The following is a 16,811-nucleotide window of genomic DNA, read 5'->3' as shown; positions in this document are numbered from 1 at the left end:
AAACTATTCTTCTTCTTTAATATATGTGCATGCTTTCTTTCCCCCTTATTAAAACTCTGACATTTTAAAGTATTCTATAGTTCACCCCACCTCAATTTTTCTGACCTCTGGTAATTACATTAAAAAATTTCTCATTTTTATTCTCAGTGATAATAACTCAATAAGCAGTACTCATAATAATAATAATACAATACTTATAAGTTGGTGAAGGCATTCCTGCACCCATTGTCTGACAGGGTCACAGCGTGAGGGATGCTGCGGCAGGGCTGCACCATCTGGAAACCGGAACCATGGGGCATATTAAGTGTTTTGTTTATGATCCTCATGATATGGATAACAGGGCATATGTCAATCAATAATAGAAGTATGCATTGACTGAGATTGCAGGAAAATTCCCAGAATGAGACTAAAGATACAATTGAGACATGTCATGAGATGCATTTCAATATCCCTCAGGATACAAACAATAGTGTTATTCCTCAAGCCTAAACAAGAAATATTTATCCCATGGTTAACAATTTACAATAGATTCCCCCAACTCAGCCCCCAAACCACAACATGTACAAGAGCCTAGCTACAGAAAAGCAATTGCTGTGCCAACAGTACAAGGACCACTGTATGTAGCTTATGGTATCCCCCTCGAGGACAATAGGCTAATAAAAATACATTCCCTCATCAACACACCCTCCTTTGCCTTATGCAGAAATTTATGAAGAAAATGGAAAACATACAGTTAATATAAATGACAAATAGGTTGAGGTGCAGAGACTGCCCTTTAGTTACAGAATACAAAGACATAAGACTTGGTGTACTTTAACCAAGGATCAAAGAAATTCTGAAGGAAAGCAGTACAATAGGTCATATGAAAAAAGGAAATTACCTTGGAAATTAAAAATAAAATAATGTAAAATTAACATAGATATATTTTAGAGGCACTTCAGAGTAATAGGCTTTTTAAGAAATAGACTGTCACTATTTTAAGTGTGTTTTACTGGGATTTTAGTTTAGAAGTAAGAAAGCTTACCAATAATCATAAGTATGCTTTAAGTTAAAGGTTAATGAAATAATTATTGGTATGCTTTAAAGTTAAAAGTGAACAATAGGTCAGGAGACATGTAGTCAAGTTGTATAGCCTAGCACCTAGTGATTGAGGTAAAAATGTAAAAGCTTTATTGTGATTGGCAAAGGTTACAGGAAAATATTTTAAACAATATACTTAACATCTCAGGTAATCAATGTATGTCAGAAAAGATTGTAACTCATGAAAATTATGTAAACCAAAGAAGTTTCATCCTTTGAAGCTATCCATTAAATACCTGAAAAAACACCTGCAAAAAAGGTATGAAAATAAAGGCCCCTCTAGGGGCAGAAGATTTTTTCGGGGGGCTGCTCGTAACTTGCAACCTGTTGTCCCGACTCTTCTTCTTTCGCTGACACCACTCCTCCTTCAGGACCCCTGGGTTCCCCACCAGGGCTGGATCCTGGCAATAAGTAGTCTGGCATGTGTTTATACTCCTATAATCCCAGAGGCTCAGAAGGTGAAGGCAGAAGGATTGCAAGTTCAAAGCTGGTCTCAGCAACTTAGCAAGACCCTAAGTCATTTAGTGAGAATTTCTCAAAATAAAAAAAATTAAAAAAGGTTTTGGGATGTATCTAAGTGGTTATGCATGGCAAGGTTCAGTGACTCATACAAGAAAAAATCATAAGTATATAAAAGCTTGTTTGTGTGATGATTACTATTAAAACTAGTGTAATGTAATTTTTTGTTCTACTTGCAGAACCACATCATCAGTTTTATGTTAATCACTTTGTAAAATCATGAAGAACCAAAGCTTCATAACTGAATTTGTCTTCATGGGGCTTTCACAGAATTCTACTATTCAGAAAATATTATTTGTTGTGTTTTTGTTGGTCTACATTGCGACTATTGGAGGCAACATGCTGATTGTAGTGACCATCCTCTGTAGCCCTGCACTGCTGGGCTCCCCCATGTACTTCTTCTTGGCTGTCCTGTCCTTCCTGGATGTGTGCTATTCCTCTGCCATTACACCAAAGATGGTTGTGGACTCCATTCATGAAAGGAAAACCATCACATTTGAAGGATGCATGATTCAACTTTTTGCTGAACACTTATTTGGTGGGGCAGAGATGATCATCCTCTCAGCCATGGCCTATGACCGCTATGTGGCCATTTGCAAGCCCTTGCACTACTCTGCCATCATGAACTGGAGACTCTGTGGCATTCTGGTGGGGGCGTCCTGGACAGGGGGCTTCTTGCATTCCATCATACAGATTCTCTTTACTTTCCAGCTGCCCTTTTGTGGCCCTAATGTCATTGATCACTTCATGTGTAACTTGTACCCACTATTGAAGCTGGCCTGCACTGACACTCACATTCTAGGCCTTCTGGTGATCACCAACAGTGGGTTTATCTGCATCATCAATTTCTCCTTGTTGCTTGTCTCTTATGGTGTCATCTTGTTCTCCCTGAGAAAACACAGTGCTGAGGGGCGGAGGAAAGCTCTGTCCACCTGTGGATCTCACATTATTGTTGTGGTTTTGTTCTTTGTCCCCTGCATATTTATATATGCACGACCTCCATCTATATTCTCTTTTGATAAAGAAGTGGAAATGTTTTACACTGTCTTCACTCCCTTGCTCAATCCTTTGGTTTACACACTGCGGAACAAGGAAGTGAAAAATGCCATGAGGAAATTGTGGAAGAGGCTTGGTGATCTCTAATAAAATATAAATAATTCAGTACAAAAATAGAATGTAAATATAAAGAAGATAATATTTAGTAAAATAAATATTTTTGGGCATGTTCCTTATATGGAAAGAGATTACATAATTCTAAGAAGCATTATCCTGAGTGGGGTATTTAAAAGTAATATTTTCAATATGAGATCATGATTTCACTCAGAGTTGCCTACTCAATTCTGCCATATGAAAATTAAAGATAGTTCAATTTTATACTTTCTGAAATTCAACATTTATTTTAAAATTATTTTAATGCCCAACATTGCATTGTGAATTCTGTTTTTATGTACAACGAGAAAATCCACCAATATTCAGCAGGGGAGTAAACAAATACTGAAAGACATCTACCCAAATTTTTTCATTTCCACTAGTTTATTGAACAACAGTAATTCAAAATTCTCCCCCAAACCATGTTGCTTTGTTTTTCCATTTTATTTTCTATGCTGATTACTTTAGGCATGGTGAAGCTCTTTCTAATATTTTCAGCTTTTATTCTATTTCACTGTTATGCTAATTATAATTTAACCTGTTATAGTTTCTGTAGTTATTCAAAGAGTTCTCAGAAACACATTATATTAATGTAAAAAGTGTGAATTTAGAAAATGTCTCTGGATATCTGAGAGAAGAAAATACACCTAGAACAAGATCCTAATTTTAAAACTTTATTCAGAAATGACATCTTGTGAAATCATAAGTCAGATACATTCTTGACTTTGTTCAATGTCTTATTTAGGTTTTCCCCCCTAAACTATGCTCTGTCTACCATGGATCGTGGCTCACTTTTGCACTGTGGGTATTACTTTGTCCGACTTTCAGATTATCTTTCTTCTTTGGCTCTTAGTAAAAATGCCGTTTTCCTTTTTGCTCTGACTCCTCCCCTTGTCCTCTAATCATTTAAATATTTTTCTCACTATTGTTTTTCAATATGTGTATAAATTGACATTCTTTTTGATTCTTCCTGAAGATTGCATCCATTAGTGTAGTCAGAACACTTGAAAAGGCCAGTGTTTTCTTATCTGTCTGTGGCTTCTTGGATTTATATTGGCTCTTCCTGGATGGTTAGAATGTGGGCTTTGTGTGGCATGAGGGGAGGTGTATCAGGAGAGTCATTTCAGGGAGTTTGAAAACTCAGGTTCTCCTCCTGGATCTCTGATTGCTCTCTACAAAACTCTACTTCTCACTTTAGCATGAGCTGTGCACAGTGGTTTTAATATGTTGTAAAGTATTTAAATGAATAATGTTGAAGTAAAAATGAGAGAATGATACATTAAATATTATATGATTCAATAAATATGCACACATTTTAATACTTGGCAACATTAGCAAGTAAGTTACCTGCTTGGTGCAATCTAGAACAGTTTTTCTGGGGAGCTCATGTTTAAACTGGTGCTGTGTCCACAGTAGAAATGGAGAGTGGAGGTGAGAGCAGAGGAAGGGTTGATGGTGGTGAGACAAGGAGCAATCAGGGAATGTATTCAGGAGGGACAGCAGTTATTAGCCTGAAACATGGATGAGCTCAAGCCCAGGAGGACAAGTGCAAAGGGAGATAGTGGTACAGGCAGCTTTAAAAGTCATGGTGAGCATCTCAAACAGTGCATCTGAAATCTCAAGTAATTATTTCATTATGTTTAGGAATCATATATTAACTGCCCAAGTGATAGAAAGGAAGTAAAAAGCTGGGAGTAGTTGGAAGAGTGATGAGAATTTGTACTACCTGAATTTTCTCCTTCTCTACAGAAATAAAATAAGCATCTCAATAAAAGCCTGTGAGGATTGACCTGAAGGATTGTAGGGTTGGCCATTGTCACATTGGGATTCATGTCATCTCAGCCTGAATTTTTGGTCTGCAAGCTCCAATGATTTTCACAATGAAAACCAAGAATAACTCACCCAAAGGGAGAAAGATTTTTGTCTGCTATTAAACTGTATACCACATTTTTATAGAATATATGAGTAACAAATACTGTATAAAACTTGTTTCCAATGTCTGATAATATAAAATGATCCTCTTAAAGCTGAGGAAATATGTATAGTACTTTTGTACCCACAGATAACAGTAAGTAGTAAGTCTTCTGAGCCTTCCAGAAGAAACAAATTGGCAAGTCCACAACCACCTATAGATGGTACTTGGGAAGTCCTCATTCTAGTCTTTGTTATATGGGGACCACCATGAGTCAGGTTGTATATTTTGCCCTGAGTTACTAAATGCAGGGAATAGAAAGATGGATATCTTCAATGGGTGTCTGGCATCTGAAAAGGGGTAGGATCTTCATTATGGATGATTTACAAGTCCAATTGTGTGTAACTTAGGTTTAAAAAAAGAGAGAGAGATAAAATTCAATTAAAATTTTTTGAGTGACATTTATTCTTTGGTGTGGCTTAATTGAAAAGCTCTATCATATTTTTATGCCTCCAAATTTTATACTTACTTAATAAATAAATTATCCATATTTCATAACCATACATTCATGGTTTATCTGAATAACTGGTTTTCAGGTTTTGTTATTGATTTTTCGTTTGACTATGACATTGGAATCTGGCTAACTGGAAATTTCACATTGATCTCTTTGTCCCCAAAAGTGCTTTCTTTCTTATTTCCATTTATTTTTCTTATCCCAAATGTCCTCACTCCTCTGGTTTTTCATATCTCTAGTTATGAGCCTTTTCACAACCTAAGATCTATTTTATTGTTATTTTTATTAACATCAATATTCAAGATGCCATGCACTTTAAACTCATTTTGTTTATTTATATTTACTAAAGTTTTTTTGATCTGTCATTCATACCTTCTCATCTATGTGAAAAAGTCTAGAATGATCTATGGTATCAACATATGTCACTCAGCAAAGGAACTCTGTGTTTTAAAGCAGTTATGCAGGCATCTGCATTATAGGTAAATGAACAGTTGGAATCAGTATTTTGAATAATGGAATTTACCTCTTGGGAAGCCAGTGCTGATAAGATAGGTTTTAGAATCGTTTATGTTCTACAGGGGAAGACCAAGGGACTGGATGAATGTCAGATCCCTGGTGAGCAGTGGGGTGTGGTTTGACAGGAGGCAGTGTGTCTTCAGAATTTCAATGCTGATCACTGAGATAACACACTTCACAATCTGGTTACACATATGTGTTTAAGAATCTAGTTGAGAATTTGATTATCTGGATTGATGTTTGCAAGGTTTAAATTGCCTGGCCACTCTCTCTTCCTACTGATTACAGTATGTGGCTGTGGGACTGTGGACATTCAACAAATATCACATTTCTGAATTCAGTGATTAAGTCCATAGACTGTGGATATGACAGTCCTTTAGTGTCTCACCCTTTCTTATGAATCCATAAAATTAGCCCTTTTTATGGAGGGTGAATAGACATAAAATTAGACATGATACAGAATTTAGATACTGAAAATATAGAAAATTGTTTATGAGGGTCCTTGTGAGGGTGCTTAAGAAGCTATGTCCAAGTTTTCCCTAAACATCATTTTAAATCCTATGTTCTTTGACATTAATTAGGTCTGGTATAATATCTTTCAAATAAATGAAAAGAGGAAATTTCCTCCAATCTCCTCTTTAAATTTGTTTTTGTTTTTAAAATTATTGTTTTATAAGTTCAGTTTCTGAGAGAAATGTAACATTTCAAGTAATGCATCCTCTACACATATTTTATATGAAATATTTTTCTTTAATAAGTACTCCTTGCTGTAGTACATTTTCCATATGGACAGGTGGATGATGGTTTATCACAGAACTCTGTTTTTACATTTCCTATGCACAAGCATTTGGTCTGACTCCTGCAAGAGACAGTATGTTCTGTTCCCAAATACCCACTTCTCTATTCCTGAGTATCATGGGAAATAAAAGCTTGTACAGATAGAAACACAAGGGCATGAAGACAAGAAAACAGAGAAACAAACAAAACCTCTAATTGCTTGGGACATAATTCTCGAGCAATTGAAAAAAAACACACACAAAGTTATGTCTTGGCACATATGCTGATGAATAATTTCTCCGTTGGGGGAACCAAACAGTAATTCTACAGGTGAATGACCTATGATGGAAGCCTCTTTAAAGTCCAGATGGAAATCCAAGAGAAACTTTTGCTCCTTTTTGTTTCTTTGTTCCTTAGACTGCTCTGGAAGAGCAGTGGGGATGGTTGACTGTCAGAGAGGCTCTTCTTCTCTGTCTCGGGGGTTGAGAAAATATTGGGTATAGACATCACAGTTTGGAGAGCACAAGTGAAGATTTCTCCTGAGAATGGCAGAGGCCATCACTAGTAATTTCAAGGAACTGACACACGGTGAGATTTATACTTTACTGTTTGAATTTTCATAGTTGATTTCAAATTGTGATGCAGTGCTTAAAAGGGTGGGTCGTGTAGCAGTGCCTAGGTCTGTGCACAGAATGTGTCTGTCAGCAATTGTGCACTTGGTATAACTGTGTGAACTTTACAGCCTCAGAATTTTCATGTTGAATGAGGATTACAAAACTAGCAAGCTCAAGGGATGTGGAATCAATAAAATAATACATGTGGAACAAACAGTACATAGTTGACACAGAATATGAATAGTTCAATGAATAGCAGCTCTTGCAGATAATAGAAAGAAAGTAGTTGTCAGTGTGCAGAGTTGTGCAAAGGGATGAACACTTCTCAATGTGACCACCCCAGGAGGGGTGCAGCACCCATAGTTCATGCAGTTAATGCTGTGAGGGACCCTCAGCAATCTCAGATGCAGATCCAACATATTTGAGGATATGGTTACTGAGAAAGGGAAAACCACAGGATGTTCAAGGACAAATGCAGACACATTAAACTTCTGTTGTAAAATGTGAATTTCAAACTGATATCAGTAAATGCATAAAGGGTGAGGAGGGCTGGGCCTCTGGTAGCTCCAATAATGGAAGATTCACCCCAGGTCACAATTTTAACTTTAGATTCCCTGTTATGGTAGTGTGTTGCTTCCACCTTTGTAAATGAATTGTCCTTAAACCTCACATCCATTCTGTGAGCTGTTCTGATGATGGAGAGTCTTGTGTGGTTTTTGCTAATTATGTTCAATTATAAATATTCTCATTATAGTAACCAAACATTTATTGCAAATGAAAAGACTTTATCATTGCAATTTTTGATCTGCTGGATGACAAAACTCTATTTAAATTATCCATACAAATGGAGGAGAATGAGTATAATGTTTTTATTTCTTCCTTAACATGTTGCAAAATGTTTTCCCTTCTATTTCCTTACATCATTGATTATGGTTTTATTCATTACATCATGTGATATGAATGCAAAGGTCTGATGTAAACAGACATGTTTCTCATTGAATATTTGAGCTGTGTTTTTGTTTCTTATGTTACTGCAGCATTTTCCTTTCTAAAACATCCTCATGATGTTTTTAGGGTTTGAATAATTAGGAGAAAGAATACAAACATCATTATGATTATAGAAGTATTTGCCAATATATTTTCAAAAGGATTACATTTAAAATTTTTTAAATTGATATTCTTGTGATTCATTCAGTCCTTTACTTCACTTTGTGTATGTTTGTGCTACTTAAAAATGGTGATGTCAGTATTTTTATATTCATTTTGACTTCTATTGTGAACCCCATGTTCATTATTTCTCTGTATTTGGCACTGTGGCCAGGCAGCTTAAAGCACAGGGCTTTTTTTTTTTTTAATGGTACATTGCTGTTAGACATTGAGGCTGGAATTGTAGATATTTGACAGCAGAAATTGATCATGCTTTTCTTTCTATTAACTTTTCATTTGGAGTAATTTTAGATAAACCACAAAGGTGCATACATTTTCTGCAAAATTCCTGCAGAAGAGACAATTTGCCTTAATATTATTAGCTTACATTATTATGAGTGTATTTGTCAATCTGTGACATGAACATAGATATATTTTTATGAATAAAAACCAGATTTCATTCATATTTCACTAATGTTGCCACTATTGCCATTTTGATATATCAAGATTCAATCCAAGACAATAACTTCTATTTAAGATAATGAGCATTTAATGATTTAAAACTCTAAACCTTGTGATCATAAACCATGAGGGACAACATATTCTCCATGTCAGATATTTACCACTAATATTCAGAATTATTTTCCTTTGGGAAAAAAGGGATTGGTTTGTTTACATTCAACAACATTTTAATTAAGCAGTGGTATTGCTCTTAGACTACCTAGAAAGCAGAAGTGGAGAGATAAGTTGTCTATAATTATTAGACAACTCACAGAGTTTGTTTTACGTTGTTTTCTTCAATTTCCTACTCTGTTTGGTTTTCTTTCATGGTAAAGCAATCTGAAGGAGGCGTGGATACAGGTGGGTCTGAGTCCACAATAACATAATGAGGGGCTACTAGAAACATTCAAAAGTGCAGTGCATTTCAAAATATTATTTCTTCCTGTTAATGAACACTCGTGTTTTTATGTTTATGCATTTATCTGATTTCCATAAGAAACCTATTTATAGAAAACTCATAAATAGAAGAAAAATAACTTGAGCCTAAAAGAATTTTAAGAATTTTACATAACCTGATATGTGCCTCAGAACAAACAGAAGGATCTGGATTTGAATCTAGGTTTACACAATCTGGCACAGATATGCTTACTCATTTCTTTTCTCTGTCTTTCCTGCTTTGGTCCTAGAGTAAGATGAACACTGCTGGTTTATGCATTGCTATTCTTTATTCTGTAATAAGTGGTTTCCAATGGATCCAATTACATTCATACTTTGTTTTATATTGCTTTCTTTTAAGTGGCTATCAAGTTGAAAGTACAGATGTTGGGCAGGAATGACCTGAGAACACAATTAAAATGGTTTTAAAGAAAACAAACAAATAAGTATTAATTTGCACAATATATATTAATTCATTGTAAGAACTTTAAATTGTTTCTGTTTACTCTAAATGGGAATCATAAACACAGTTGAGTTTTTATTCTTACATAAAACCCACCATACTTCACCTTTTTAAATAAACATATATACATAGAAATGTAGAAAAATTTAAATGGACACATTCATATGCTATTTGAATGATACATTTTAGTTACATATTTAGGTGAGAATATTTTCATTCATTCTTTGAAGCTGTGTTTGTGAACTGATGTCAAGTGTTTAGGTAATTGCTTGGATGATTTGTTGAGGAGTTTTTTTTTTTTGCAGGCAAGGCTGCAACTGGTAAAGGCCTGTCATCATAAGCAACATTTCCACAATTTGACCCTCATGATAACCCTGGGAGGTGAGATAAATGAACATCTCTGATGAGATAGTCTCATCAATTTGAAATATTTATCTTGAGTTATATCTGATGAGAATGGATCATGTTGCAGGAAGCACTGGCAAAGGATGAATGAAGCCTCTAGACTTTGGCTGACAGCTAACCTCTTTTCTTCCTTACCTAGGTGGTTATTGCTGATTTGCATGTCTAGGGGAATGGCCATTCCTCATCACTTGTTGGGTTTCCTTCACCAAATTGCCTTATCCTAACATGAACAAGGAATTAGAGGCTTCAAGGTTCATAAGTGGACAGAAATTCTAGAAAGATCAGCCTGCAGTGAAGTCCTTGTTGGAAAAGAAAAATTCCCACCCATTTCCAGTTGATCCAGGAGAAAGTTCAAGCAACTGTTGTTTACTTGAACATAAGGTCTTTAAGCTTGAGTTTCTAATTGGTAGAATGGGATGATAACACCTAACACAGACTGGCTTCTAGACAATGAGTTCTGAGCTGCAGCTGGCCTTGAATTCATCAGGGATCATGATAACCCTCAGAACTAATTATAATTAATAAAAAAATCAACAAAACCTATATGTTTCATGAATATTTTAGAATTAGAAACTTTCCCATGAATTCTCCTTTTTTAAAAAAAGCACGAGTTAATTTATTTGAAGGCCAATTCATCTTGGATTTTTAAAGAAACATAGAAGGAGTAGTAATCATTTTTGAGTACCTCTTAAAGTGCATGTTTTTCTACTTCTTTTTGTAGATAAGACAGTCTCCACTAACAATTGGCATGCTGCTCTCCATGGCAGGCATGGTGAATAAATCACTGTCCTTCTGCAGTGTCAGAATGGTTTGTATTCATTTGCCTTGGAAATCAATGATAAATTTTCAATATCACTTGAAAAACAAAACAAAACAAAACAAAATCTATTATTCTTTAACATGTGTGCATGCTTTCTTTTTCCCCTTTTAAAACTCTGGATTTTTGAAGTATTCTACAGTTCATCCCTACCAAAAGTTTTCTGACCTCTGATAACTACAGTCAACAAATTTTTCATTTTTTTCAGTGATAATATCTCAATAAGTAGTACTCATAAAAATAATAATAAATGCTTATAATTAGTCTGGCATGTGGGTATACTCCTGTAATCCCAGAGGCTCTGAAGGCTGAGGCAGGAAGATTGGAAGTTTGACATTCATCTCAACAACTCAGGAAGACATTCCTGAGACTTTGTGTCGAAAAACTAAAAAAGGGCTGGAGATGTGTCTTAGTGGTTATAAAACACAAGGTTTAATTACTGGTACAAAAAAATCATAAGTATATAACAGCTTTTTGGTGTGACTATTACTATTAAAATTAGTTTGATGCAATTTTTATTCTACTTGCAGAACCATATCATCAGTTTTATATTAACCATTTCTTAAGATTATGAGAAACCAAAGCTTCATAACTGAATTTGTCTTCATGGGGCTTTCACAGAATCTTAATGTTCAGAAAATATTATTTGTTTTGTTTTTGTTGGTCTACATTGCAACTATTATAGGCAATATGCTAATTGTAATGACCATCATCTATAGCCCTGCACTGCTGGGCTCCCCCATGTACTTCTTCTTGGCTGTCCTGTCCTTCCTGGATGCCTGCTACTCCTCTGCCATCACACCAAAGATGGTTGTGGACTCCATTCATGAAAGGAAAACCATCTCTTATAAAGGATGCATGATTCAACTTTTTGCTGAACACTTATTTGGTGGGACAGAGGTGATCATCCTCTCAGCCATGGCCTATGACCGCTATGTGGCCATTTGCAAGCCTTTGCACTACTCTGCCATCATGAACCGGAGGCGCTGTGGGGTTCTGGTGGGGGTGTCCTGCTCAGGGGGCTTCTTGCATTCTATCACATTGGTTCTGTTCACTTTCAACCTTCCCTTTTGTGGCCCAAATATCATTGATCATTTCATGTGTGACCTGTACCCATTACTGGAGCTGGCCTGCACTGACACTCATGTCCTAGGCCTTCTGGTGATTGGCAACAGTGGGTTTATCTGCATCATCAACTTCTCCTTGTTGCTGGTCTCCTATGGCGTCATCTTGTTCTCCCTGAGAAAACACAGTGCTGAGGGGCGGAGGAAAGCTCTGTCCACCTGTGGATCTCACATTATTGTTGTGGTTTTGTTCTTTGTCCCCTGCATATTTATATATGCACGACCTCCATCTATATTCTCTTTTGATAAAGAAGTGGAAATGTTTTACACTGTCTTCACTCCCTTGCTCAATCCTTTGGTTTACACACTGCGGAACAAGGAAGTGAAAAATGCCATGAGGAAATTGTGGAAGAGACTTGGTGATCTCTGATAAAAATAATTACAGCACAAAAAATATTATGTAATATATATATATACATATATATATATGTATATATATATATATATATATATATATATATATATATATATTATTATTATTTAGTTAGGCAAACATTTTTTGGCCTTGTTCCTTATATGGAAAGTGATTACTTAATTCTAAGAAGACATGATACTGAGTGGGAGATTTAAAATTAAGATTTTCAATATGAGTTCACAATTTCACTCAGTGTTGCCTACTCAATGCTGTCATATGAAAATTAAAGATAGTTTGATTTTATTCTTTCTTAAATTTATTAAAAATTGGAGGGAATTTAACTTATAAGAATTATTTCCATTTATATTACACTTTCAATTGTAGAAAAATTCTTATGGAAGAAAATATTAGAAATTAGAACATTTCAAGTGAAAAAAATGTTCTGATACTGAAGTCAATGATTCTCATGTAGAATATCAGGATTTAAGAACATCAAAAAGAAGAACTTTTAAGGCACCTGCATCATATCACTTCATTTAAATTGTGAATCCAGTATCATCTTCTAAAGTTGATTCACTTCTTGAATATGAGTGATTAAAATCTGATTGGTCCAATTCTGCCTATGGTAATGGTCTCCTGGGTCATGTGACCACCTTATACCAATCAGCTACTGCAAAGAAGTTGGAGCTCTTCAACAGGGAGTCAGCAATGATGTCTTTTATTCTCTTACGAAATGAAAGGTAACTCCTGAGACACCACAAAATTAGCCATATCAGATCAAAGGTACAGGTGTACGGGCACACTTTCCCCACACCCCAACTGAGGGAATAGAACACAGAAGAACCAGATGTAAATGTAAATTTTCAAAAGAGGATTAACTAAAGATGACTTGATGATTTTCATTTTCCTGAGTTCAAATAACTTATTTGGGCAATTATCAATAAATAGATCATTTCAATTTATAAACATATTTCGTGTCATTACTATGTTTTTTTAGTCTCGGGTTGTCAAGTGTTATGGGTGATAAATTTATTGAGTTAAATATTTATTTTTTCCTAGGAAAAAATAAAACAAAACAACAACAAGCACAGCAACAAAAACCATTGCTGACATGCCAGTTGAGTATTACAGAAAAAAATAGTAAATCATCTCTTTTTTCCCTCTCCTCAATTTTTCATGCCACCCCCAAAGTAAAAGAGTTTATTAGTAGTCTTTCTCATAATAGACATGCAAATGATACTAGTAATTTCATTGATCACCCCTGAAAATGTACTTCAAGTATTACATTGTTAGTCAAAAACCTCACCTGAACAATGTGGGTGTCCTACAGGAGACCAAGAGTGTGACAAGGCTCAGACATGAGACTATGCTTCTCCTTGGCCTTTCCTTTCTTCACACCTGCCTGTTCTCAAAGCAGGAGTAGCTTCTTCATGCCCTCTGCCTTCCAAGGTCCTCATACTTTACTTCATTATCACTAGGAACTAGCTCAAGAAGCTGCTACATTGGCTCCATTGCATTATGTACCTGTGAAGCCAAGATTTAAAATGTAGCTGTAGGGTACAACACTGTTTTGGCAAGATTGCACTGACCAACACCAATTCATGTCTGCTCCCTCATATGCTCAAATTCAAACTCAATTTTTTTTTAATGGCCAACATTTTCATCATGGATTGTGTCGTTATATATAAGGAAAAAATCCGCTAACATTCAGTAGGGAGATAAACAAATACTGAAAGACATCTAGCCAAAAGTTTCATTTTCACTAGTTTATTGAACAACAGTGATTCAAAATTCTCTCCCAAACCATGGTTGCTTTGGTTTTCCATTTTATTTTCTATGCTGAATACTTTAGGCATGGTGAAGCTCATTCCAATATTTTCAGCTTTTAGTCTATTTAACTGTTATGCTAATTATAATTTAACCTGTTACAGTTTTTGTAGTTATTCCAAGAGTTTTCTGAAACACATTATGATAATGTAAAAGTGATAATTTAGAAAAACGTCTCTGGATATCTGAGAGAAGACAATGCATATAGAACAAGATTCTAATTTTAAAATGTTATTCAGAAATGACATTTTGTGAAATCATAGGTCAGATACATTCTTGACTTTGTTCAATGTCTTATTTAGGTTTTCCCTCCTAAACTATGCTTTGTCTACTATGGATTGTGGCTCACTCTTGCACTGTGGTTATTATTCTTTCTGATTCCCAGATTATCTTTCTTCTGTGGCTCTTAGTAAAAATACCATTTTCCTTTTGACTCTGACACCTCCCCTTGTCCTCTCATCATTTAAATATTTTTCTCACCATTATTTTTTAAATATATGTATAAACTAACATTCTTTTTGACTCATCCTGAAGATTGCATCCATTAGTGTAATCAGAACACATGAAAAGTCCAGTGGTTTCTTCCCTTATTTCTCTATGGATTCTCAGATTTATATTGGCTCCACCTGGATCCTTGGAGTGTGAGTTTTGTGTGGCATATGGGGTTGTGTATTAGACAGTCATTTCATGAAGTTTGAAAACTCAGGTTTTCATCCTGGACCTCTGATTGCTCCCTACAAAACTCTACTATTCACTTTAACATGAGCTGTGCACAGTAGTTTTAATATATTATAAAATATATTAAATGAATAATGTTGAAGTAAAAATGAGAGAATGATACCTTAAATATTGTATGATTCAATTAATATGCACACAGATTAATAATTGAGAACATTAGCAAGTAAGTTACCTGCTTGGTGCAATCTGAAATGGCTTTTCTGAGAAGCTCATGTTTTTAAACTGGTGCTGTGGCCACAGTAGAAATGGAGAGTGGAGGTGAGAGCAGATGAAGGGTTGATAGTGTGAGATAGGGAGTGATCAGGGAATGTATTCAGCAGTTGTTAAATTGGAACATAGATGAGCTCAAGCTCTAGTAGAAAAGGCAGATAGTACAGGGAGCTTTCAAAGTCATGGTGAGCATCTCAACCAGTGCATTTGAGAACTGTAGAAATATTCCATCATGTTTATGAATCATCATATTTTCAAATGCACACACAAATATGTGTATATGTACACATACACATGTACACACACATACACACATTTATTTATTTATTTTTGGTACCAGTGTTTGAACCCATGGATGCTTGTCCACTGAGTCCTGTCTCCAGCCCCTTTCTTTTTTTCTTTTGAGACAGTGTCTTGCTAAGTTGCTTAGAGCCCTGTTAATTTGCTGAGGCTGGCTTTAATATGCATCTTACTAAAATGTCAAGATTGCTAAAGATGATTTGTCATAAAATGACATATGATGAGAAGGGCAGAATTTCAGAAAAAAATATATAAAAAATGTAAAAATTGGTTTGTAACATATGAATAAGATGTAATTTTATAAACATGATATAATTTACATTTCATAAGATAATTTTTGTATAATAATAAAGTAACATCATAACATTTATTTTGCAAATGCCTCAACTTTTCTGGAAAAATTATCAAGCTTTATACACGGAACAGCCATACTTGTATATGAGAAAAAAGAATAAAAAGGGATACACACATACAGATATGTCTATAAATGTTTTAGGATGTGCTTTTAGAAGATAAGACTGGTTATTTCTAGAGAGTAGAAAAGTAGATTCAAATAATCTAAAAAGAAATGTTAATTTTCTTCTTACATTGTTCTGTTTACTCTGAGTGTTTTACCATGATCAATATTCTATAATAATTTTTCTATGACAAATATATATTATTCTATAATAATTATATAGTTAATAGTGGAACACAAAATTTTGAAAATAATTTTGAATAGTTATCAATAACACTGATAGTCACTTACATTTGAGTAATAATATATCAATTGGTAAATTATTCTAAAGTTATTTGTAGACCCATTAATGAGAGTGAAAATTTGAAATAGCATAGATATTCCAATGAACAAATGATTGAAGAGATTATGGTCTTACTTCTGAATTTTGGGTTCCATTTCATGTTGTGCTATCTCCAACTGCCTAAATTAATACTTCTTATAATGATTTATACTATTAAATTAGCAATTAATCTTAAAAGTAAAACAAGAAGATTTGTTATAATAATTCTTAGTCAAAATAATGATATAAAATGGCATGGCATGATAATTTCAATCATATTAACTATATATGCTGTGAAAAAGGATCATAAATCGTATATTGGAATTATGGATTTTTTAAAATTACAGATAATGCTTTCAGAGAAAGTATTCTTGGGAATTCAGAGCATAGACAAAAAAGCACACTGCTTAGGTTATAAAATTATTAGAAATTTGGGCTGGGGTTGTGGCTCAGTGGTAGAGTGCTTGGCTCTCATATGTGAAGCACTGGGTTTAATTCTCAGTATCACATATAAATAAATGAATAAAATAAAGATCCATCAACAACTAAAAAAATAAAAAAAAAAACTATTAGAAATTCTATTCCATGACTAATTTATAGGCAAAGAAGCTAATGGAAAATGTTTGCGAA

The 16,811-nt window shown here is 34.7% G+C and overlaps 1 protein-coding gene and 1 pseudogene across 1 annotated transcript; both read left to right on the top strand.

Annotated features, from left to right (window-relative positions):
• Positions 1–1,818: 1,818 nt before the first annotated feature.
• LOC114082197 (olfactory receptor 4C15-like) lies at positions 1,819–2,742 on the top strand. Its single transcript, XM_027923554.1, has one exon. The coding sequence runs from the start codon at positions 1,819–1,821 to the stop codon at positions 2,740–2,742; it is 924 nt and encodes a 307-aa protein (XP_027779355.1).
• An 8,676-nt stretch (positions 2,743–11,418) lies between these two features.
• Positions 11,419–12,376, top strand: LOC139706977 (olfactory receptor 4C15-like; annotated as a pseudogene).
• The last annotated feature ends 4,435 nt before the right edge of the window (positions 12,377–16,811 follow it).

Source organism: Marmota flaviventris, chromosome 9 (genome assembly GCF_047511675.1).
Source record: "Marmota flaviventris isolate mMarFla1 chromosome 9, mMarFla1.hap1, whole genome shotgun sequence".
NCBI classification, from domain to species: Eukaryota; Metazoa; Chordata; class Mammalia; order Rodentia; family Sciuridae; genus Marmota; species Marmota flaviventris.
The sequence above is the reverse complement of the archived record's forward strand: the minus strand, read 5'-3'. Positions and strand labels throughout refer to the sequence as shown.